Genomic DNA, 26510 nt, shown 5'->3' with positions numbered 1-26510 from the left:
TTTTTTTCTGTCTTTGATCCTCTGATCTCCTCAGGATGGATACATACACATGTATATACTTACATATATATACATATATATGTGTGTGTATATACACACACATACACCACTTAAGAGTATTCTTTTTGCTACCTTTAAAAAAAATAATCACAATTTCAAATTATTTTACTGAATAACTAGATCAAATGACAGCTATTTCCAATTTCCTTTAGTGGGCCTATCTTTCTATAACTCTTCTAACATTATTTTCTTCACTATAACCTCCAAACTCTCCACCCTCTTAGTATTGTCCCAGGCTGGTTACACTCTTTCTCAAATCTATAATGAATCTATATTATCTTTTACTCTCAAATCTCTTTTACCTTTGTTCTATTTCAACTAACATCTTGCCAAGCCCTAATCCTGGAATACTCTAACCATCCATCTCCTTCTCTTCTTATGAAGGAGGAAGTCAAGAAATACTAATAAATAGGTCTACTACAAATGAATATATTACCTAATGTTAAATGAAAGGCAATCTTTTCACTTCTTTTTAATTGACTTTCTACCCTACTCACCACAAAAGCAGTTTCAAATCTCTTTTTCCATCTTCAAACCTCCTATCTATTTTTTGAAAAGATTCTGCTCTTTCTCAGTTCACATCCCTATAACACCATCTCCAACTACCTCTTCTTACACTCTAGATTCTGAAAAAGAGTTGGTCCATCTTGCCAAGACCAACCTTTTAATGAACTTTTATACTTTTGCTTTTTACCTTGTCTAGCAGATTTACCAATCTGGCTTCCAAATTTATCATTCATTTGAAACTACTTTCTCCAAAATTACCATTTTCTAATTACCAAATCTAATGGCTATTCTTCAATCCTCATTCCTTTAGATCCTTCTGCAGGATCTGACACAGTGGTGTACTTCTTTCTGGAAACTCTCTTTTCTAGATGTTGGGTTGTTATTATTATTATTATTTTTTTTGACATCCTACTCTCCTTTGTTTTCCTATGACCTGCTTAACTATTCCTCTTCCATATCCTTTGTTGGAGTTTTATATTTTCTATGTTATTTCTGAGGCCCTCTTCTTTTTCCTCCTTTATACTTTTTTTCTTGACTTCTTCAATTCCTCTATGTTCAATTATCATTTCCATTAGGTCTACATACCAGGTCGCTTTCCTGAGTTCCAATCCTGCATCACCAACTGCCTAACTGACATTTGCACAGAAAATCTGAATGGATACTTTAAGCTAACTAAATCCAAAACAAAACTTACTACCTTTTCCTTTTCCAAACCTTCCATATTTCTGTCAAAAGCAACAATATTTTTTTCCAACCCTTGTGTTGACTCCTCAGTTATAAAAACTCTCATGTATATCAATAGTTCTCCTAGATCCCCTTTTTTCCGCTCACATAGACACTATCTTAGTTCAGGTCTTTATTATTTTCAAACATATTCTTAATTGGTCTCCTTAGCTCAATTCTTTTCCAATCATCCCCCCATAAAGTCACTAAAATGATTTTCCTAAAGAACAGATCTGACTATGCCATGTATTTACTCAATAAACCACAATGCCTTCCTATTACTTCTAAAACTAAATAAAAAAGACTTTATTTAGTACTTAAAGCTCTTTAAAAATTGGTCCACTCTATTTTCCAGGGTTTGTTTTGTGTTGTTACATATGGTTCCTCCTATTACATGCATTCCATGGCTCAACCATACTGGCCCATTGACTACCATTCATATATTCTTCTTCATCTCTCATTCACTGGCTTTCCCTAATGCCTTCTTCATTTAACACTTCTAAAAATTTCTGGCTTCAAGATTCACCTAAAATACTACCTTCTTTAAGTAGGCTTTTCTAGGGCTACAGCTTTAAGAGCCTTCCTTCAAAGGTTATTTTTCATGCATATTGTATGTATCCATCTATATACATGTTATTTTTTCCCACTAAAATGTAAGATAAGAATGGAATTGTTTTTACTTTTTCTTTGCATTTACAATACTTAGCATATTTCTCTTATTGCTGATTTTGTGCAATCTCTCAAATAATTATTGCAAGTGTGTAATTCTTCTTTTGAGAATTGTTTGTCCATATGCACTCACTGCTTCTTCCTTATCCTAGTTGCACTGATTTTACACATGCAAAAGCTTTTTATAATCTCATGTAACTGAAATTATGTTTTATGATTACATTGTTCTGTTCTGTAAATTAACAATCTCCCTAGTCATAAAAAGATACCTGATCTATTTGTTATCTGGATTTTTATGGTATAACCTTTAATATTTAGGTCAAATATCTGCTTTGTATTTACTATGCTATGTAAAAAGCATTTATTAAGCACTTACTATTTACCAAATACTGTGCTGAGAAATGAGGGTGCAAATAAAAATTGCAAAGGTATTCCCTGCCCTTAAGGAGTTTATTTTTTAATAGGAAGAGACATAAGTGGTCTAGAATTCATTTCTGCCAAATCACTTTGCACCTTACCTAATAGCATTTGCTAAAAATGAGGGAGCATTTTGCTCCCAAATTATCAAACATCAGAACAGTGAATTCACTTGTTCCCAATTCTTCCTTTTTAAATCTATTCTACTGATCTTTTAAAAATCTTTTTAGACCATAAGTGCTTTAAAATAGATCTGGAATATTATATCTATTCATTTCTACTATATTTTATTAACTTCCTAAAACTGCAGATCTTGTTATTCTTTTGAATTATTTTATTATTTTTTTCTAGCTCTATGAAATATTCCTTTGGCAGTTTGATTAGAACAGCACTAAATCTATACCTTTGTTTGGACAGTACAATTAGATGGATTTAGGATTGGTTCAACAACCAATGCAAAAGAATAATCATCAAAGGTTTCATGTCAAGTCTAAAAGACATCTCTGTTCTGTACTATGTATCTCATAGAGTTCTTTTGAAAAAAGCACTTTGTAAGCTAATTAATTATATTATCTAAAATTTAAGCAAATGGAAATTTTAAAAGGTTCAAATAGCTTAGGGCATACCTTTTCAGAAATATAACATATGTGCAACAATGGGCATCCCTTAATTATTCCCAATGAAAATTATTTTTAGAATTAACATTTATCAACATATTAGGTCAATTGTCCACATTTTGCTACTATCAAAAACAATATTTTTTTCTATTAGCACAAATAATTATGAGCTTACTCAACTAAAGTATCTTAATATTAATACAAATCTAGCACCCCAATTCAACAGAAATAGATACCATTCTGAAGAGTCTGAGCTCTGGATTCCTTTCCCAAGTTTACATGGAAGCTTCCTCCTACTGATGGAATTTTGCCTGCACCTATAAACATAAAAATTAGAAGAAATTACTGAAAACAAAAGATATTCTGTAATTCCAGTACTATGATTTTTCCATTATATATTGTCTAATACTCTCTTAAACTACAAATAAAAAGTTGTTGTTCAGTCATTTAGTTATATCTTTGTGACCCCATTTGGAGTTTTATTGGCAAAAATATCAGCGTGGTTTACTATTTCCTCCTCCATTCATTTTATAGACAGAGAAACTAGACAAATAGGGTTAATTGACTTCTCCTGAGTCATACTACTTAGAAAGTATCTGAGGCCAGATTTGAACTCAAAAAGATACATTTTCCTGACTTCAAAAATAAAGGTAAAATAAAAGGTAGTTTTTTAAGTCAGCTACCAAATAATCTAGATTACTCCAGGTACTATAAACTCAGTTAACTAAAAAATGAATTTTTCCCATTCTCAAAAAAGCCTACTTGGGAAAACTGCTAGGAAATCATTGTCATTATGGTCATTCGGAGTTAGAGGTAAAGCTTTAACTTTCAACATTCTTTCTGCTATCTGCTTAATATACACATGTACACATGCAGAAATACTCATACACTCTTAAAATACTAGTGTTTGTAAAAGATTCTAAGTCCATCCTTCACTCTTCAAATATTTAGAAGGCATTTGTACACAAAATAAAATGCAGACTCTTCACCTTATAATTGAAGGTTTACAATAGAGTCTCTATCTTTTCAACTTCTTGAACCTTTGAGCCCCTTGATTAAATCTCTATAACCTAATCAAAGTGGTTTAAACATAGTTCCTAGAATTGTAAATGAAGTCACAGGACAGCAGGATTTGAGTTGGATGATAGAACATTATACATCATCTATATCGAGTGTCAGATACCTAAGGGGAGGTATTTAGGCAATCCACCTATAAAAATCAATGCTCAAGAATTAAATAAAAATGTAAAAGGCAGATGTTTAACAAAATATAACAAAACACAGATAATGTTAATTTGTGGTTTTTGAAGTTAATATGTGTCCACAGGCATCTGTTTCTATTTGACTTTGACCATTGATCTAAGCCATAATTCAAATTTTTACTAATGAAAAATAAGCATGGATATTAAATTATTTACCCATGTTATATAGATGATAAGTGAAAGGCACAGTATTTAAGTTTAACATTGTGTCCAGTCCTTTTCTGTTGTAAGTAATTCTTCATGACCCCTTCTGGGGTTTTCTTGGCAAGGATACTAGAGTAGTTTGCCATTTCCTTCTCTAGCTCACTTTACAAGATGAAGAAATTGAGGCAAACAGGGTTGTTCACCCAGGGTCAAAAGGTTAATAATAAATATCTGAGGTCAGATTTAAATTAGAAAGAGTCTTCTTGACTTCAGGCCTGGCACCTTATCTACTGTGCCACTGAGATGCTCCCAAAACATTGCATATAACAAAAATTCATGGGTTTGTTATGTCCTACTCTTTATGAGTCACTAGAATTTTCTTGGCAAAGGAAAAGCTGTGGGAGGCTCAAAAAGTTTGGAAAAGTCACTGTGGTTCAATGGAATATTAATATCAATTTAGGGGCAAGATGGCAGAGAGAACACATACTTCTATCTAAGCTCTCCCTTACCCTCAGACTACTTTTTTATGAAACAGTCTTGGAATTAGTGCTTGATTGTCAAAACCCAGGAATATTGGGAGTACAACACATTACCAACAGAAGATGATCTTGAAATTCACCATAAAAAGTCAGGCTCTTGGGCGGGGACTGCTGGGCCAGGCGCAGGCAAGTAGATAGTAAGAGCACAGGAAACAGCTCATGCTAAGCACACCAGAAGGGGGTGTGGTGTGGTCTCAGCCCGTGGAAAATTTGGGGGAGAAATTTACCACAGTGTCGGCTACTTTGCTCTGGCAGCAAGCCAGCAGAGAAGCTATAAACACAAGAGTAAAGACTATAATCCCAAAATGCTAAGAGTCTTTCTGGACCTGGCCATACCTACCCACCACCGGGAAGGACTCAACACCATCTCAGTGTGCAACTGTGGATCTCAGTGTAGAAGCTGACCACAACGTACACGCTAATCCCAATGCAGACACTGATACCAGCACAATCATTGCTGTCCCACTACTGCTTCACTGCTACTTCCTGTTGTCTGTAAAGGAAGCTTGGTAACACCACACTGCCCTAAAAGCAAACTGCAGTTTTTTGTTTTCTTTTGTTTGTCAAAATGAGTAAAAAGGCAAAGCGGGCTTTAACAATAGATAACTTCTATATTGAAAGAGAGCAGACTTCAAACTCTGAGGAGACTAAAAGCAAATTGTCTCCAGATGAAGCCCCAAATAGTGATATAACCTGGTCCCTAGCACACAAAGCTCTCAGACAAGAAATTAAAAAGTCTCTTAAAAGAGAGCTAGAAGAAAAATGGGGAAAAGAAAGGGAAGCTTTGCAAGAGGGTCTCGATAAGTCAATGTTAACTCATTAAAAGATAGAGTGGATAAAGAAATCAACTCTCTGAAAAGTAAAATTAGTGAATTGAAAAAAGAAAATAGCTTTCTAAAAAATAAAATTGGCAAAATGGAAAAAAATTTCATAGAACAAAACAACTCATTTAAAAACTCAATTGGGCAATTACAAAAAGAAATAAAAAAGGTAAATGAAGAAAACAATTCATTAAAAATCATAATTGAACAAATGAAAATGAATGACTCAAGGATTCACCAAAAATCAGTCAAACAAAACCAAAAAAAAAAAAAAAGAAAAAAAAAAAAAAAGAAAAGAAAAGAAAAAATAGAAAAAAATGTTAAATACCTACTTGGGAAAACATCAGACCTGGAAAATGGATCTAGGAGAGATAATCTGAGGATTATTGGACTTCCTGAAAATTATGATGAAAAAAAAGGGCCTAGATACCATTTTCCAGGAAATCATTAAAGATGTTATAGAAAGACAAAGTAAAATAGACATTGAAAGAATTCATCAATCATCTACTGAAAGAGATCCCAAAATCAAAACCCCAAGAAATATTGTGGCTAAATTCTGGAACTATCAGACCAAGTGAAAAATACTACAAGCAGCTAGAAAAAATCAATACAGAAGAGCCACAATAAGGATTACTCAGGATCTAGCAGTGTCCACATTCAAGGATCAAAGGGCCTGGAATCTGATATTCTGAAAGGCTAAGGAACTTGGTATGCAGCCAAGAATAACTTACCCAGCCAAAATGAGCATTTTCTTCCAGGGAAGAAGATGGACATTCAATGAAGTAGGTGAATTCCATCTATTTCTGATGAAAAAACTGGAACTAAACAAAAAGTTTGACCTCCTAATTTAGGTCACAAGAGAAACATAAAAAGGTAAAAAAAAAATCTTGGGAACTATATTTCTGTTATGAATATACATAAAAAATACAGGTATAATTTAGTTTTACTGTTATATTATAAAAAAGAAGCTAGAGGTGGAAAGAAAATTGTACCAGAAAAAAAGGAAAAGTGAAGGTACTACATCTCACAAAAAAGCAAAGGAAACCTATTATATCTGAGGGAAAGAAGGGAGGGGGATAAACACAGTATGAATCTTACTCTCATCAGAATTGGCTCAAAGAGAAAATATTAGACATATTCGATTTACAGAGAAACTTCTCCCACCTCATTGAAAAGTAGGAGAGGAAAAGTGAAAAGGGAAGGAGAAAGCTAAATAGAAGGGAATACAGAAATTGTAAGGGAAAGGTTTAAGAAAAGGGGAGGGACTCTTAGCGGGGAGAGATCCTAAAGAGGGAGGGCTGCGTGAGGCAAGTGGTACTCACAAGTTTAATACTGGGGAGGGAGGAAAGAAAAAAGCATAATCTGGGGTTAATAAGATAGCAGGAAATACAAAATTAGTCATTTTTACCATAAATGTGAATGGAGTAAACTCCCCCATAAAGTGGCAGTAGATAGCAGACTGGATTAAAAGTCAGAATCCTACAATATGTTGTTTACAGGAAACACATTTGAAGCAGGGCGATACATACAGAGTAAAGATAAAAAGATGGAAAAGAATATACTATGTTTCAGGTGAAGTCAAAAAAGCAGGGGTAGCCATCATGATCTCAGATCAAGCAAAAGCAAAAACTGATCTAATTAAAAGAGATAAGGAAGGAAACTACATATTGCTAAAGGGTAGCACAGATAATGAAGCAATATTAAACATATATGCACCAAATGGTGTAGCATCTAAATTCTTAGAGGAGAAGTTAAGAGAACTGCAAGATGAAACAGACAGCAAAACTATAATAGTGGGAGATCTCAACCTTGCACTCTCAGAACTAGATAAATCAAACCACAAAATAAATAAGAAAGAAGTTAAAGAGGTAAACACAACACTAGAAAAGTTAGGTATGATAGATCTTTGGAGAAAACTAAATGAAGACAGAAAGGAGTACACATTCTTTTTGGCAGTTCATGGAACCTATACAAAAATTGACTATATATTAGGACATAAAGACCTCAAATGTAGAAAGGCAGAAATACTAAATGCATCCTTTTCAGATCACGATGCAATAAAAATTACATTCAATAAAAAGCCAGGGGAAAATAGACCAAAAAGTAATTGGACACCATTATTGTTCAATATTGTATTAGAAAAGCTAGCCTCAGCAATAAACGCCGAGAAAGAGAAAGAGAAATTAGAGTAGGTAAAGAGGAAAACCAAACTATCATTCTTTGTAGATGATTTATGATGGCATACTTAGAGAACCCCAGAAATTCTACTAAAAAGCTATAAGAAATAATTCATAATGTTAGCAAAGTTGAAGGATACAAAATAAATCCACATAAATCCTCAGCATTTTTACACATCACCAACAAAATCCAACAGCAAGAGATACAAAGAGAAATTCCATTCAAAATAACTGTTGATAGCACAAAATATTTGGGAATCTATCTACCAAAGGAAAGTCAGGAACTAGATGAGCAAAATTACAAAACACTTTCCACATAAAGTCAGACTTAAATAATTAGAAAAATATTAAGTGCTATTGGCTAGGCCGAGCGAATATAATACAGATGACAATATTCCCTCAACTAATCTATTTATTTCGTGCTATACCAATCAAACTCCCAAGAAAATATTTTAATGATCTAGAAAAAATAACAACAAAATTCATATGTAAGAACAAATGGCTGAGAATCTCGAGGGAATTAATGAAAAAAAAAAAAAATCAAATGAAGGTGGCCTAGCTGTACCTGTCTAAAACTATATTATAAAGCAGCAGTCACCAAAACCATTTGGTATTGGCTAAGAAATAGATTAGTTGATCAGTGGAATAGGTTAGGTTCACAAGACAAAATAGTCAACTATAGCAATCTAGTGTTTGACAAACCCAAAGATCTTAACTTTTGGGATAAGAATTGATTATTTGACAAAAACTGCTGGGAAAACTGGAAATTAGTATGGTAGAAATTAGGTATGGACCCTCACTTAACACCATATACCAATATAAGATCAAAATGGGTCCATGATTTAGGCATACAGAATGAGATTATAAATAAATTAGAGGAACATATGGGATAATTTACCTCTCAGACTTGTGAAGGAGGAAGAAATTTGTGACCAAAGATGAACTAGAGATAATTATTGATCACAAAATAGAAAATTTTGATTATATCAAATTAAAAAGCCTTTGTACAAACAAAACTAATGCAAAAAAAGAAGGGAAGCAACAAACTGGGAAAGCATTTTCACAGTTAAAGGTTCTGATAAAGGCCTACTTTCCAAAATATATAGAGAATTGATTCACATATAAGAAATCAAGCCATTCTCCAATTGATAAATGGTCAAAGGATATAAACAGACAATTTTCAGATGATGAAATTGAAACTATTTCCACTCAAATGAAAAAGTGCTCCAAATCACTATTGAGCAGAGAAATGCAAATTAAGACAACTCTTGAGATACCACTACCCACCTGTCAGATTGGCTAAGACGACAGGAAAAAATAATGATGAATGTTGGAGGGGATGTGGGAAAACTGGGACACTGATGCATTGTTGGTGGAGTTGTGAACAAATCCAACCATTCTGGAGAGCAATCTGGAATTATGCCCAAAAAGTTATCAAACTGTACATACCCTTTGATCCAGCAGTGCTACTATTGGGCTTATACCCCAAAGAGATACTAAAGAAGGGAAAGGGACCTGTATGTGCCAAAATGTTTGTGGCAGCCCTGTTGTAGTGGCTAGAAACTGAAAATTGAATGGATGCCCATCAACTGGAGAATGGTTGGGTAAATTGTAGTATATGAATGTTATGGAATATTATTGTTCTGTAAGAAATGACCAGCAGGATGAATACAGGGAGGACTGGCAAGACTTACATGAACTGATGCTAAGTGAAATGAGCAGAACCAGGAGATCATTATATACATCAACAACAATACTGTATGAGGATGTATTCTGATGGATGTGGATTTCTTCAACAAAGAAAAGATCTAACTAAATTTCAACTGATTAATGGTGGACAGAAAGCAGCTACACCCAAAGAAAGAACACTGGGAAATGAATAAACTGTTTGCATTTTTGTTTTTCTTCCTGGGTTATTTTTACCTTCTGAAGACAATTCTTCCTGTGCAACAGGAGAACTGTTCGGTGCTGTGACATATTTAACATGTATAGGACTGCTTGCCATCTGAGGGAGGGGGTGGAGAGAGGGACAGGAAAAGTCGGAACAGAAGTGAGTGCAAGGGATAATGTTATAAAAAATTACCCAGGCATCGGTTCTGTCAATAAAAAGTTATAATTTTTAAAAAAAAGTAATTAGAAACTAAATAATCTCATCCTAAAGAATGACTGGGTGAAATAGCAAATCATAGACACAATTAATAACTTCACCCAAGAGAATGACAGTAATGAGATGTCATACCAAAATGTGTGGGATGCAGCCAAAGCAGTAATAAGGGGAAACTTTATCTCTCTAAAGGCCTACTTGGATAAAATAAAGAAAAAGAAAATCAATGAATTAGGCTTGGAACTAAAAAAACTAGAAAAAGAGCAAATTAAAAACCAAAAACCCCCAAACACTAAACTTGAAATTCTAAATTAAAGGAGAGATTAATAAAATTGAAAGTAAAAAAACAAACTATTGAATTAATAAATAAAACAAAAGTTGGTTCTATGAAAAAAGCAACAAAATATATAAACCCTTGGTAAATTTGATTAGAAAAAGGAAAGAGGAAAAGCAAATTGTTAGTCTTAAAAATGAAAAGGTAGAACTTGCCACTAATGAAGAGGAAATTATAGCAATAATTAGGAGTTACTTTGCTCAACTTTATGCCAATAAATTTGACAATTTAAATGAAATGGATGAATACCTTCAAAAATATAGCTTGCCCAGATTAACAAGAGGAAGAAAGTAAATTTGTTAAACAGTTCCATTTTAGAAAAAGAAATAGAACAAGTTATTAATCAACTACCTAAGAAAATCTAGGATATACTGCAACATATCCAACATATAAAGGACTGCTTGCCATCTAGGGGAGGGGGTGGAGGGAGGGAGGGGAAAAAAAATCGGAACAGAAACGAGTGTCAATATAAAGTAATTATTAAATAAAAAATAAAAAAAAATTAAAAAAAAAAAACTACCTAAGAAAAAAATCCCCAATACCAGAATTCTACCAAACATTTAAAGAGCAATTAACTTCAATGCTATATAAACTATTTGAAAAAATAGGGATTGAAGGAGTTCTACCAAATTCCTTTTATGACACAAACATGGTACTGATACCTAAACCAGATAGGTTGAAAACAGAAAAAGAAAATTATAGACCAATCTCCCTAATGAATATTGATGCTAAAATCTTAAATAAAATATTAGCAAAAAGATTACAGAAAATCATCCGCAGGATAATACACTATGACCAAGTAGATTTTCTACCAGGAATGCAGGGCTGGTTCAATATTAGGAAAACTATTAGCATAATTGACTATATCAATAACCAAATTAACAAAAATCACATGATCATCTCAAAAATTTGATAAAATCCAACACCATTCCTCTTAAAAACACCAGAGATTATAGGAATAAATGTACTTTTCCTTAAAATAGTCAGTAGCATCTATTTAAAACCATCAGTAAGCATTGTATGTAATGGTAATAAACTGGAACCATTCCCAATAAAATCAGGAATGAAATAAGGTTGCCCACTTACTATTCAATATTGTATTAGAAATGATAGTTTTGGCAATAAGAGTCAAGAAAGAGATGAAAGGAATTAGAGTAGGTAATGAGGAAACCAAATTATCACTCTTTGCAGATTATATGATGTATACATATACTTAGAGAACCTCAGAGATTCTACTGAAAAGCTATTAGAAGTAATCCAAAACTTTAGCAAAGTTTCAGGATACAAAATAAATCCACATTAATCCTCAGCATTTTTATACCACTAACAAAATCTAACAGTACAAAGAGAAAGTCCATTTAAAATAACTATGTTTAGTATAAAATATTTGGGAATCTATCAAAGGAAAGTCAGGAACTATATGAGCAAAACTACAAAACACTTTCCACACAAATAAAGTCTGATCTAAACAATTGGAAAAATATTAAGTGCTCTTGGATAGGCCAAGCAAATATAATAAAGATGATAATACTACCTAAACTAATTTATTTATTTAGTCATATACTAATCAGACTCCCAAGAAACTATTTTAATGACCTAGAAAAAAATAACAAAATTCATATGGAAGACCAAAAAGTCAAGAATTTCAAAAGAACTAATAAAAAAAAATCAAATGAAGATAGCCTAGCTGTACCAGATCCAAAACTATATTATAAAGCAGCAGTCACCAAAACCATTTGGTATTGCTAAGAAATAGACTAATTGATCAGTGCAATAGGTTAGGTTCACAGGACAAAATATTCAATAACTATAGCAATCTAGTATTTGACAAACCCAAAGACCTCAACTTTTGGGATAAAAATTTGCTATTTGCAAAAAACTGCTGAGAAAATTGGAAATTAGTATGGCAGAAACTAGGCATGGATCCACATTTAACAGCATACATCAAGATAAGGTCAAAATGAATTCATAATCTAGGGTGACTCCAAATACCCTATCAATTATTGATATGTTGCCTCTCAATGACATCAAAATCTTCACCCCACATGAGACACAAAAATCTAGCCCTGAACTTCAAGACTAATCATTCTGTATGATACATCTAGCCAGAACACAGAATACATGAAGAGAAAAGTTCTAAATACTAATTAGCAAGAGTCAATAAATCCGTGCCTTGACTTGCTTTACTGATTGATTAGGCTAAAGAAAGTGATGAAAAAATTGTTAATAAGTGCATATTAAACTTAAAAGCTTAATTAATTAATTTAATTAATCCAGCCAAACATCATCCCCTTCCCCCCCTTCCCCCCCAAGGAACCAGTTGTTAGAAATATACCAGCATATTCTAGGAAATAAATATAACAAAAGCTCTTTGGAAGGGAGTCAAAGAAGGAAAGTCCTTGATTATTTAAAATGTAGAGAGATCCAGAGCCAAAAAAGTTGAAGACTGCGTTAAACCATGTTATCTCCTAGAACACATATGTACATGTTCATTCCTTCTTTCCTGCTTTTGTCTGAGTTACTTCTAATGCATTCCCAATATAATGTTCTGCTCCTATTTTTTACAGACTCAGACCTTTTTCCCAAACCCAGATCAAATCCTACTTCCTTTTCCCTATATTTAATGCTTCTAATACTCTTTGCATTTAACTATTTTTAAAGCAGTCCCTAATTTTTTAAGCCATCAATTCTTTTGCTATATGCCACATTCTACATTTACCTATTTTCACCTTCTTCAAATTTTTATTTAGTTAATCTAAGATATACCATTATTACTAGCTAACTTACTCTAGTGACAAAAGAAAATTTCCAAAAAAAAAAAAAAAAAAAAGAAAATTTGAGCCTTCCCTTTACCCCTCTTAAAGTTATAGCTCTAAAATCAAGGACTACTTTCAAATAAAAGAAAATTATCACAAAAACACAGCACCACTCAAGGTCAGATTTTTCTTGGATAACTTTTTCTGGGTATGTTTAAAACAAGAACAAGAAAAAATAATCCTACTGATTGAAATGGAAGAGTGCCTACCAACTAAGTTTGTATTAGATGATTTTCAAATTGTGATAATCTAACTCTCCCTTTATCATTCATTTTTAAAAATATATCTTCTCTACCTAGTTAGAGTGTCAGTCCTTTGAGGTCAGAGAGCCCTCATTATCTTTTTTCCTGGTGTCAGAGTATAAAAAGGCCTTCAATAAATACTGGCTAAATGAATTAATTTGGTCTTAATGATGGTTATAACAAGACAACATTTACATGCGTATGCTTTATTAAGCATTTATATTTTTTAAACTTTTATGGGTATTTAGGCAGTTTATTTATTTTAATCTTTTTTTATATTTTGAGCTCCAAATTTTCTCCCTCTCTCCCATTCCTACTTCATCCATTGAGAAGGCAAGCAATTTGATATCAATTACTCATGTAAAGTCATATCAAATATACTTCATATTAGTCATTTACTCAATCTGTTTAGCTTTTGACCAGTGCCTTCTTTAATACACACACACACACACACACACACACACACACACATATTCTCTCTTCTTTGAACTAAATCAAATGAAAGTGAGATTCAAATGCATTCAATGCATTTAGTAAATGTGGTTAACCTAATATTAATACAGAAATTACATATATTAATATTTTACACATATTTTATCCAGGGATAACTAGATAAGATAGTTTCTTATAATAAGCCTCAAATCTTAAACTTAAGTTATAACTTCACTGTTCCATGTTTATTAACCTGTTATAAAATTCATTTTCCTAATCACAAGAGTGCTGACTCCAACCTTTTAGGTAATCAATGTGTGATCAAATCCAGCATAGGTGGGATATCTTGACTTGATATAAAATGTTTCCTCATTTTAACTCCTTTCAGAGTTTCCCCCTGATTAATCAAGGGTTCCACTAAGCAATTTAGCTGCAATCTTTCCTGGTTAATCACTAAAACTCCCCTTTAGGACTTAGCCCTCCAGTCTAAAACATAATAATAAAATCTTTGCCTCTGGTTTTGGAAAAAAAGAAAAAGAAAAAAAAATTTTCCCATCTTGTTTTTTGTTATCTCTGAACTAACTTCTTGGGCAGCACAAGGAGGGGCCCATCTTATGGTTATTTAGTTGGCAGAGATGATGTTTGCCTTGAGTATGCTGTGATTACTCATGCTAAATCAACATTCCTGGCTTTCTTAGAGGATCAAGAGCTCTATCAGTCAAAAAAATATTTTATTTTGCCTCTTCTGAGTGTCTGGACATCAAATGTTATAAAAGTAAGGCCCTGGGAAAATGGGGCATCTCAGATCAAAAGGATTGGAGGCTTCATTCATCAAAAGAGTCTGGTCCTCTTAATAAAGAATTATTGGGTTGAAGCTTGGTCTCAGTATTTTTTCTTACAGATCAGATAATTTTGGACCCCACACTATGTAGAGTCCTGCCTGCCCAAATTATGATAAAGGTTTTAGGAGTTACATGTAACATCTTCCCAAACAGAAATTTAAATAATTTAACTTTATTAATTCCTTTGTGATTTCTTTCATCTTTACCTTTTTATGGTCTTTTCATCAACAAAGTCCAAGACAGGAATGTCGTCTTCTATTTCATTAAAAATACATTTTTTCCACTGACGAATTATGCTGAGTTTTGCTGGGTGTACTTGGTTGTAGTTTACCTCCTTTGCCCTCTGGAATATCATATTTCAAGCTCTTTACTTCTTTAATGTGGAAGCTACAAAATCTTATATGATTCTGACTATGGTATTTTACTGGTTTCTTCCCAAAAATCTCTTTTGAGATCTTTGCTAGCTTGAGACGAATTCTTATTTTTCTTGGAGGCTTTGGGTATAGGAGCTTTGATTTTGTTATCTTCTTCTGAGTGTGTTTTGATCTTCCTTGTCACCACAATAATTTTTTATGATCAGAATCTTCTTCTGTTGTTTGCCCATTCCCCCAATCTACTATTCAGCTTTTAATTTTTGGTTAAAGTAGGGATCTGAGACTTACATGAACTGAGGCTGAGTAATATGAGCAGGACTAGGAGACCATTATATACTTTTCAGTTTTTCCAAATTGTTATGATCCAAGAAGTGTGTTTACTACTCTTTTGGTCTGTGAATTATCACAAGCACTCTTCTCTGCCCTGGAATGAGAAGGAAAGTCCCTGCTCCACTGTGGCTATAAGTTCTAGAATGCCAGTTCTCTTCCTTACCCTAAGAACTACAATTTTCCAGTCCAGAATTGCAAACTGGATTTGAGTATGGACAAAGCAACACAATCCTGTACTACTAATAGCAAAGAGATCTCTATAATATCCTTCTGAACAGCTATTTGACCCCCTTACCAATGGGAATTGAGAACTTTGGAAGCTACCATTGCTGCTATTGCTGCTGGTGCTATTGATTCAGTGGCCCCCAGTGCTTGTTTGTGGTTTGTTGGGGCTCAGACTGGAGTTGTGCTGGCATGGCCTGCACAGAGCTGTGTTTCCCTCTCAGTCTGGTGCAACAGAACTTTCCTTTTTGACCTTCCAAGTCATATTTGTTGTCTATGAGCTGAGAAGTCTAGAAACTGCCACTGCTGCCACTGATTCAATCGTCCCAAGATGTCATCCTAGTTTGCTGGGGCCAGCGCTGTGCTTACGTGGCCTACCCCAGACTGCATTCCAATCTCACACTGGTACCACAGACCTTTCTTGCTGTCCTGGACTGGAAAATTGTTTTACTCCATGTTTTTGTGGGTTCTGATGCTCTAAAGTTAGTTCAGTCATTATTTAAAGGTTATTTGGAGAGGCTTGTGGGGCCACAGGTAGAGTCCCTGCCTTTACTCCACACCTTGGCTCTACTCTCAATGGTTTCTTTCTGTATGCTTAAAATGTATTTTATTTATTTTTTTTTAAATGAAAATAGTGGAATTTGACTATGATAATACTAGACTTTCCATTCTGGGAGCTTTTTCAGGAGATCTTTAGTGGATTTTTAAAATTTTATTTGACTCTTTGGTTCTAGAATATCAGGGCAGTTTTTCTCTTTCTAATTTCTTTCTTTCTCTTTTCTTTTTAAATTTATTTTATTAAAAAAAAAATAAAGCAAAGCAAGAGAGAACATTGCCATGTGCTCAGCAGAACATCAAGTAGGATTCAAAATATATAACAAATTATCAGATCAAGAAAGTGTATATGTGTGTGTGTGTGCGTAGAAGAAATATTCATGTATGTCCATTTTTCTTTACTTCCTTGTAAATTGTTCTTTGGTTCTCTGTTGTGTACCGTTTTTTTAAATTTTTTACTTTTATTCTTTTTCCCCCTTTCATCTTCCCAGGCTACTCTACCACCAAGCAAGCTATAATTAAGAAAAGATATATTTAGATATAGATATTTAGATATATGCATACATACACACTCACACCTCACACATCTTTCTAAACCCTGCTGCCTCTTTAATTAGATTCTGCTCCATAACTTGTCTATTTCCCTCTCTCATCTTTTCCCCTCACCTCTTGCTTCCTCATCTATCTATTCCTCCCCCCTTATTCCTTTATAAATTTTGGAAGATGCTATACCTTTCATGGACTGTGTGTGTGTGTGTGTGTGTGTGTGTGTGTGTGTGTGTGTGTGTGTAGTGTTGCCTATTGAGCCCATTCCTAATATAAAAAAGATTTTCAGAATTACAAGTCTTCCTCTCCTCTCTAATGCCTCTGTGTCTTACTCTTCCTCTGAACCTCATGATTATTATTTTTTACCTTAACTGTCAGTCTTTCTTTTGAGTTACCCTATTGTTAATGTGAATTTAAAACATATAGTATACTTTCTCATGTAAAAACTATTTATCCATGTTTAAACAGTTTATTCATATTAAGTTCTTTAAAAGTGATCTTTCATATTGGCTCTTATATGTTAAAATTTTCTGTTAAGTTTTGGTTTGGCTGAAAGTCCTGAAAATCTGCAAGTTCATTGAGTATCCTTTTTTTTTCCATTCAAAATTATAATTTTGCTAGATATGATATTTTTGGCCACAGGCCTACTTCTTTTGATCAATGGTAGAAATGATTCCAAGACCTGCAGTCTTTTATTGTAGCTGTTTATTATACAATTCTAATTGTAAATCCAGTGTATTTGAATTGCTTTTTTCTTGTTTCTTGCAAAATTTTCTCTCTGATCTGGGGTTTTTGAAATTTGGCAATTGTATTCCTGTGTGTTTTCCACAAAGGATCTCTTTGAGGTGGTAATCAGTGGATTTTTTCTATTTCTACTTTCCCCTAATGTTCTATCACTTCAAAACAATTTTCTTGGATTATTTCCTGGATTATTATGTCAAGGTTCTCTTTTTGGTCTCAACTTTCTGTCAGTCCAATTATTCTTATATTTTTTCTTCTTGATCTGTTCTCCAGATCTGCCATTTTCTTATGTTTTATATTCTGTTCTATTTTCTCATTCTTTATAATCTTTTATTTCTAGGCATAGCTTCACTGGCCTCCCCTTGCCCAATTATATATATATTTTTTTACAAGATCATTGGAATTGGCCTGAATCATCTCATTGTTGAGAAGAACTATGTCCATCAGAATTGATCACTGTATAATCTTGCTATTGCTGTGCATAATGATCTCCTGGTTCTGCTCATTTCACTTAGTAGAAATTGTTAATGTGTAAATAAGTTTCTCCAGGACTCTCAGAAATCATCCTGCTGATCATTTCTTATAGAACAATAATATTTCATAACATTTATATATCACAACTTATTCAGCCATTCTCCAAATGATCGGCATCCAGTCAGTTTCCAGATTCTTGCCACTACAAAAAGGGCTGCCACAAACATTTTTGCACATGTGGGTTCCTTTACCTCCTTTAAGATCTCTTTGGTATATAATCCCAGTAAAAACACTGTTGGATCAAAGGATATGCACATTATGATAACCCAATTCTAATTTTCAAAGAATGATTTTCATCTTTGAGACTATACCTCCTTTCCTAGTTTTTCATAATCTTCTTGTTTTTCTTGAATGGTTTTTATTTTATTTTTGTTTTAGTTTTTCCTCAATGTCTCTCATTTCATTTTTAAATTCTTTCTTGAGTTCTTTCTGAGCAGGGAGTCATTTCATATTACTCTTTGGGGTAGAAGCTTTTTTTGCTAAAATGTCCTCTCAAGAACTCCGGTCTTTCCTATTCCCATAATAAGTTTTAACAGTAGGGTTCTTTCTTCTTTGCCAGTTCATTATTATTATTATTATTTTTAATAAGAGATATTAGTGTAAGCAGTTATAATCCTTGTTGGGGGGGAAGGGATAGGAAAATGGTTCCCCTGGTTTCACCACAGCTCTTCCCTTTGATCAGGAATCCCTGCCTCTAAACTCTTGGGTATGCTGGTTCCTTCTAGCCCTGGGCCATGTCTCAGCAGCACAGCTGAATTTAGCTTTCCCAACCAGCCAAGATTCACTCAATCTTCCTGGACTCAAATCAGGAGACAAAGCCCTAGGTGAAAATCTCAGTGGTTCCTTCTGAGTTCCAGTCACACTTAGCTAGTCTTAAGGGGTCTCCACTTGATGTTTCTGAGAAGTTATCCTGGAGGTATTTGCACTTCAGACAGGTTAATCCCCAATCTGGGGTGGGTCTTCAGATCTTCTCCTGTTGTTATCAGAAGGACCCCTGTTCTGCCCCACGTCTTCTTGATTTTTCACCAGTGAATTCTGTTCTATTTGTGGGGGAAATCTGGAGAGCTTGAAAACTTATCCATCTACTTTGTCCTCTTACCAGAATCTCCTTCACCTTTCTAATTTCTAGAAATATGTCTAGGTTCTTTTGTTGATTGTAGTTTTCAGGTAGTCCAATAATTCTTAAATTATTTATTTTTATCTTTTTTTTCCTGTCAGTTTTTCTGATGAGATATTTCAAAATTTCTTCTTGTTTTTCATTCTTTTGACTTTCTTTTATTGTTTCTTGATGTCTTGTGGAGTCATCAGCTTCCCATTATCCAGTTCTAATTTGTAAGGAATTCTTTTCTTTAGTGAGCTTTTATACTTCTTTTTCATTTGGCCAATTCTACTTTTTAAGGAATTATTTTCATAAGTGAAGTTTTGTACCTCTTTTTCCATTTGAACAATCCTGTTTTTTAAAATGTTATTTTATCAATATTTTTTGTCCCTCTTTACCAAACTATTCATTGTCTTTCACAATCTTCATATACTTCTGTCCCCAATTTTTCCTCTTACCACTCTTTGATTTTTGAAATTATTTTTTACCTTCCAAAAATTTTGGAATCACTTTCCTGTGAAACTTTGTTTGTAACTGTTTTGACACTGCTGCCTTCTTCTGAGTTTAAGTTTTGGCCTTCCCTGCCACCATAATAGCTTTTTATGGTCAGGTTCTTTTGTTATTGTTCACTTATTTTTTTCCAGCCTATTTCTTGATTTTGAATTTTATGCTAAAGTTGGGCTCTTTTCACTTGGCACTGGGGGTGAAGGAGCTGTCCCAAGGTTCAGGTTTTTTTAAAGTGCTGATTTCAGAGCTAGTTCTAGGAATTTTGAAAGATTTTGTTTTTTTCAATATGATGTGATCCAAGAAGAGATGTAGTCATGATGTAGTCATCCCTTGGGATAAAAATGATACTGCACCTTAAGGTTTTAGGTCCTCTGACATGAAAATAATATTGCTCCTCAGAATATCTATTCCTTTGCAACTGCAAATGCTACTGCTCTTCAGAATCCTGATCTCTCTTGACGAAAAGTGCTTTTCTCTGCCTTTGAAGTGTGTCCCAGAAATGGGTAATGGATAATAAAGCTGCCAAAAAACATTTTATTCTACATAGGATAATTGCTAACACAGGAGTTCCCTGTAATCTCTTTATGATAATTGTTGAGCTACCTTACCAATCTTGGGCTGAGAGTCCCAAAGCTTCAATTGCAAATGTTGTACCTGCTTCCAATGCCCACATCTAGTGTTGACATTAAATGGGTTCCAGGTCAGACCCTGCCCAAATGTCACAGATTTCTTTTTCTGATCTCCCACATTGGCTTGGACTGGAAAAGTATCTCACCCCAACCTTTTGTTGGCTCTGCTGCTTCAGAATATCATTCGGATCATTATTTTAAAGTTGTTTAGAGGGGAATGTCAATTTCTTGACTCTTATCTACTACAAAATGCTTTAACTTTTACAAAGCACTTTAGTCTATCTACATTACCCCATGACAATCCAGTAAAGTGGCATTTTTATTATTAACTGTCCTAATTTTACAAAAGAGGGCACTGAAGTTCATATAAGTTAACTGACTATAATCACACAACAGGGTTCTCAACTCCAAAACCTGGCCTTTTCTCAATTACAAAAAGTTATTCTATTCAATGCAACAATAACTCAACGTTATATATAAGGCTAGGCGTTTAGAACAATGAGCCCTAACAAGATGAACAAAATTTGACAGAGATAAACTATAATGTGGCACCCAAAGAAATCAACTCAATCACAGTATGGAAGTATATTTATAAGTAAAATCTTATTTGTAAAAAGTTTCAAGAACTGTGTGCTACATACTTCACAAATATTTCAGATTAAAAGACAGATGCAACTCTACAATTGAGGAGACTGAGGAAAACAGCATGTAAGTGACTTGCCCAATATCACACAGCCTGTATATCTATAAAGCCAGATGCAAAATATAGCTCTTCCTAGGTATCTAGGTGACCTAATATAAATGCTCAAAAAGACTTTAAAAATCAAATGAGATTGAAGGAAAAAAATTTGAATCCAAGAAAAACAATCATATTATGAAAATAAAGTCAACCAACTGGAAAAGGAGATTCAAAATCTTAAGGAAGAAAACAATTTCTTGAAAATTAGAATGGGGATGGAGGATAGGGAGAGAAAGATAAATAATTACAATTAGGCAAGGGGAAGCCAGCAAAGTATTAAGGAATAAAAATATTTAAAAAATGAAAAATAGAAAAGAATGGGAAACCTGCAGGACAAAACAATAAGAAAAGACATAAGAATAATCATTATATGAATGTGTGCCCACGCGCGTGTGTGTGTGTAAAAGCAAAAGAGCTAAGTTTGTAGCCAAAAATATCACATCCATCAAAGTTAAATATAATTCTGAATTTAAAAAAAATACATTCAATAAATTGCCACAGACTTTCAGGATTTTGTTGCAAGATCAGAACTTAATAGAAAATTTCATATACAATATCCAAGAAAATATAAGGTAAACATCAAAAACTAATTACAAAGGACTCAATAATTTCAAACTGTGTTTTATATGTGAGAATAGAAACTATTTATCTAACATTGTCACTAGTAACTGGATAGTTCAAAAGAAAGATTGGAGTAGAGCTGAGGACTACATGATTCTAAAAAGCAAAACCATATAGAAAAAAAGTAAAAAGAGTAATTATCTTAGACAAATGAAATACCAGAGGAAAAACTGATGCAGATGAATTAGATAGAGGAGGAGAGCTGGTAGTTCTCAAACCCTACTTTCATTAGGAATGGGTTAGAGAGGGAACAATAAAGAAGGTACATTACTTACATATATACATACATATATACACATACATACACATATATACAAAGAAAAAGAAAGAGAGAGGGAAAGACAGAGAAAGAAAGGTATAAAGGCTTTCTAAATTTCTAAATTCAGAAAGAAATAAGGTTTGGAGATAGGGAATAGGAGGGAGGGGATAAGGAAGAGATTTTTTAAAGGAACCATACATTAGATTTGGGTTAAAGAGAGAGAACATATACATTTAAAAGGAAATAAAAGTTTTTGAAATTTGTTTTAAAAATGTGAGTGATTCATATGGAACAATAAAAAGTCGAGAATCTCAAGGGAATTAATGAAAAAAAATCAAATGAAGGTGGCCTAGCTGTACCTGATCTAAAATTATATTATAAAGCAGCAGTCACCCAAACCATTTGGTATTGGCTAAGAAATAGATTAGTGGATCAGTGGAAAAGGTTAGGTTCACAAGACAGAATAGTCAACTATAGCAATCTAGTGTTTGACAAACCCAAAGCCCCTAACTTCTGGGAAAAGAATTCATTATTTGATAAAAACTGCTGGGATAATTGGAAATTAGTATGGCAGAAATTAGGCATGGACCCACACTTAACACCATATACCAAGATAAGATCAAAATGGGTCCATGACCTAGGCATAAAGAACGAGATTATAAATAAATTAGAGGAACATAGAATAGTTTATCTCTCAGACTTGTGGAGGAGAAAGAAATTTGTGACCAAAGATGAACTAGAGACCATTACTGATCACAAAATAGAAAATTTTGATTACATCAAATTAAAAAGCCTTTGTACAAATAAAACTAATGCAAACAAGATTAGAAGGGAAGCAACAAACTGGGAAAACATCTTCACAGTTAAAGGTTCTGATACAAGGCCTCATTTCCAAAATATATAGAGAACTGACTCAAATTTATAAGAAATCAAGCCATTCTCCAATTGATAAATGGTCAAAGGATATGAACAGACAATTTTCAGAGGATGAAATTGAAACTATTACCACTCATATGAGAGTGTTCCAAATCATTATTGATCAGAGAAATGCAAATTAAGACAACTCTGAGATACCACTACACACCTGTCAGATTGGCTAAGATGACAGGAAAAAATAATGATGAATGTTGGAGGGGATGCGGGAAAACTGGGACACTAATGCATTGTTGGTGGAGTTGTGAACGAATCCAACCATTCTGGAGAGCAATCTGGAATTATGCCCAAAAAATTATCAAATTGTGCATACCCTTTGATCCAGCAGTGTTTCTATTGGGCTTATATCCGAAAGAAATACTAAAGAAGGGAAAGGGACCTGTATGTGCCAAAATGTTTGTAGCAGCCCTATTTGTAGTGGCTAGAAACTGGAAAATGAATGGATGCCCATCAATTGGAGAATGGCTGGGTAAATTGTGGCATATGAATGTTATGGAATATTATTGTTCTGTAAGAACTGACCAGCAGGATGAATACAGAGAGGACTGGCGAGACTTACATGAACTGATGCTAAGTGAAATGAGCAGAACCAGGAGATCATTATACACTTCGACAACGATAATGTATGAGGACATATTTTGATAGAAGTGGATTTCTTTGACAAAGAGACCTAACTGAGTTTCAATTGATAAATGACGGATAAAAGCAGCTATACCCAAAGAAAGAACACTGGTAAACGAATGTGAACTATCTGCATTTTTGTTTTTCTTCCTGGGATATTTATACCTTCTGAATCCAATTCTCCCTATGCAACAAGAGAACTGTTTGGTTCTGCAAACATATATTGTATCTAGGATATACTGCAACATATCCAACATATAAAGGACTGCTTGCCATCTAGGGGAGGGGGTGGAAGGAGGGAGGGGAAAAAAATTGGAACAGAAACGAGTGCAAAGGATAATGTTGTAAAAAAAAAAAAAAATTACCCTGGCATGGATTCTGTCAATATAAAGTAATTATTAAATAAAAATTTAAAAAAAAATGTGAGTGAATAAGATGGAGAGGGGATAATAGAAGAATATGTAGATTAATGGGAATAGGATATGGTTTTTAGATGAACAGGAAATGGGATAAAAGGGGAACAAAAGAGAAAGGAAAAAGTATGTGGGGGGGAGGGAGGGGTTGGAGGATAAGGGAAGAGATCCTTGAGGGTAATAGGTTAAAATAACAGGAAGGCAAGGTAGCAGGCAGAAATTAGTGTAGTTAGAAAGATAGAGAGAGATCTGGATTTCACTTTCTGAGAAACAGAGGAAAAGCAAGCATAGTATGGTCTTACAAAGATGAAGATAACGATATATGTCTATGATTACAGATGTCTATGTATACATATTATGTACCGTGTACCGTGTACCTGTGTATATAGGCTTCTTGGGGGAAGGAGAAAGAGGGAATAAGGATGAAAAAAAGAATAAAGTAAAAAGTGCACAGCAGAAAACAAAAGAAAATCTACAAGGAAGCAAAGCTAACTAGTCATGACTACAACTCTATATTATTTGTTATATAGTCTTTTTTTAAAATAGAAATGTGTTGCTTTATATTTTAAATCCTTTCTTTTCTTCTGCTATGCACATGGCAAGTTTTTTTTCTTTTCCAAGTTTACATTTATGTTTAAAATAAAAACATATTTACATATACACATAAAATAAATGGGGATGTTTAGCCCAGAAAACAGAAGACTTAGTAAAGACATAGTTGTTTTCAGTATATTTGAAACACTATCATGGGGAAGAGCATTTAGACTTGTTGCTTTAGTTTATTAGATTAGTTTTCTATAAGAAGAGAAGTAGAACATAAAAAGAAGAATTTAATTCTTAGAATCCTTCAAAAGTAAACTAATTCAGGGGAAAAAAGGCATTTTTGGAAGGGATTATAATCTCTGATCTAAAATTGAGAGAGAATTTTAATAAGCAAAAATACAAGGAAAATTTCAAATCAAGAAAATACAAAACTGCAAAGTGGTGGGAGAATATAAGATCAGTATAAATTGTCCAGTTTGGATAAACTGTAGAGTATAAAGAGGAGAATAGTATAAAATAAGGTAGGTTTTGAAGGCCAACTGGGGAGGTCCTCAAATTAAGGAACTGAGATTTTTATTCAAGAAATAATTGGGACTCAATGAAGATTTCTGGAAAGGAGAGAGTCAATCAGTAAGTCAGTCAATAAGTAGTTCATAGGTTCTATTATGTGCCAATTATTGCACTAAATTCTGGGATTACAAAGAAAGGCAAAAATAGTCCTTACTCTCAGGGAGCATGTATATAATAACAGTAATAATAATAATAATCTAAGCAGAGAAAAAATGTAAATTATGAATAGGATAAATAGCAATAATAATACAACCTCTAACTAGGATAAGTAGGAAATAATCACCAGAGGGAAAGCACTAAAATTAAGAGGAACTGGGAAAGGTTTTCTAAAGAAGATGATTTTTTTGCTAGTACTTGGAAAACCAGAAAGGAGGGAAGGAGAAAGAATATTTCAGGAACAGCGTCCAACCAGAGAAAATGCCTGGACCTGGGAGATCATTCTGGCAACAGCAAAAAGATGTGTATCAGTGGATTAAAGAGTATGTAGCAGGCAATTATAATGGATATATGATGGAGAGAGTCATCTGCATCCAGAAGGAAAATACTATGGGGACGGAATGTAAATCACAGCATAGAATTTTCACCTTTTTTGTTATTATTTGCTTGCCTTTTGTTTTCCTTCTCATTTTTTCACTTTTTGATCTGATTTTTCTTGTGCAGCATGATAAATGTGGAAATATATATATATATATATATATATATATATATATATATAGAAGAATTGCACATGTTTAATGTATATTGAATTACTTGCTGTCTAGAGCAGGTGAGAGGGAAGGGAGGAAGAAGAATTTGTAGCACAGGATTTTACAAGGATGAATTTTAAAAACTATCTTTGCATGCATTTTGAAAGTAAAAAGCTATTATTTTTTTAAAAATGAAAAATAAATATATTTCTGTTTATTTTTTTTTTAAGAAACAGAATAAAAGGAAAAAACCAAAACAATACAAAAGAGAACATTGTCATGTGCCCAGCAGAACATAAGGGAAGATTCAAAATATATAATAATTAATTTCCAGTTCAAGAAAGCAAAAAAAAAAAAAATTATATATATATATATATATATATATATATATATATATATATCAGGAAGGAAGGTGTAAGAAGACTGGGAAGAGATAGGGACAATTAGGTTATGAAGAGTTTTGAATATCAAAAAGAAGATTTTAAGAGACCTCATTTCTAAAATATATAGAATTGACTAAAATTTATAAGAATACAAGCCATTCCCCAATTGACAAAAGGTCAAAAGATATAAACAGACAATATTTAGATGAAGAAATTAAAGCAATTTCTAATCATATGAAAAAAATACTCTAAATCACTATTGATTAGAAAAATGCAAGTTAAAGACAACTCTTGAGATGCCCCTTCACACCTCTCAGACTGGCTAAGATTACAGGGAAAGATAATGATTAATGTTGGAAGGGATATGGGAAAACTGGGACACTAATGCATTGTTGGTAGAGTTGTAAACTGATCCAACCTTTCTGGAGAGTAATTTGGAATTATATCTAAAGGATTATAAAACTGTGCATACCCTTTGATCTAGCAGTGTCTATACTGG

At 33.4% G+C, this 26510-nt stretch overlaps 1 protein-coding gene across 1 annotated transcript in view; it reads right to left on the bottom strand.

Annotated features, from left to right (window-relative positions):
* The window catches only part of BRF1 (BRF1 RNA polymerase III transcription initiation factor subunit), a 160060-nt gene that overhangs the window by 120580 nt on the left and 12970 nt on the right, over positions 1-26510 (bottom strand). Inside the window, exon 2 of the mRNA XM_051978109.1 lies at positions 3230-3310. Within this exon, the coding sequence (XP_051834069.1) occupies positions 3230-3310 (81 nt within the window). The remainder of the gene's footprint in view (positions 1-3229; positions 3311-26510) is intronic.

This window comes from Antechinus flavipes, chromosome 2 (assembly GCF_016432865.1).
Source record: "Antechinus flavipes isolate AdamAnt ecotype Samford, QLD, Australia chromosome 2, AdamAnt_v2, whole genome shotgun sequence".
Lineage (NCBI taxonomy): Eukaryota > Metazoa > Chordata > Mammalia > Dasyuromorphia > Dasyuridae > Antechinus > Antechinus flavipes.
This window is presented reverse-complemented; position numbering and strand designations above follow the sequence as displayed.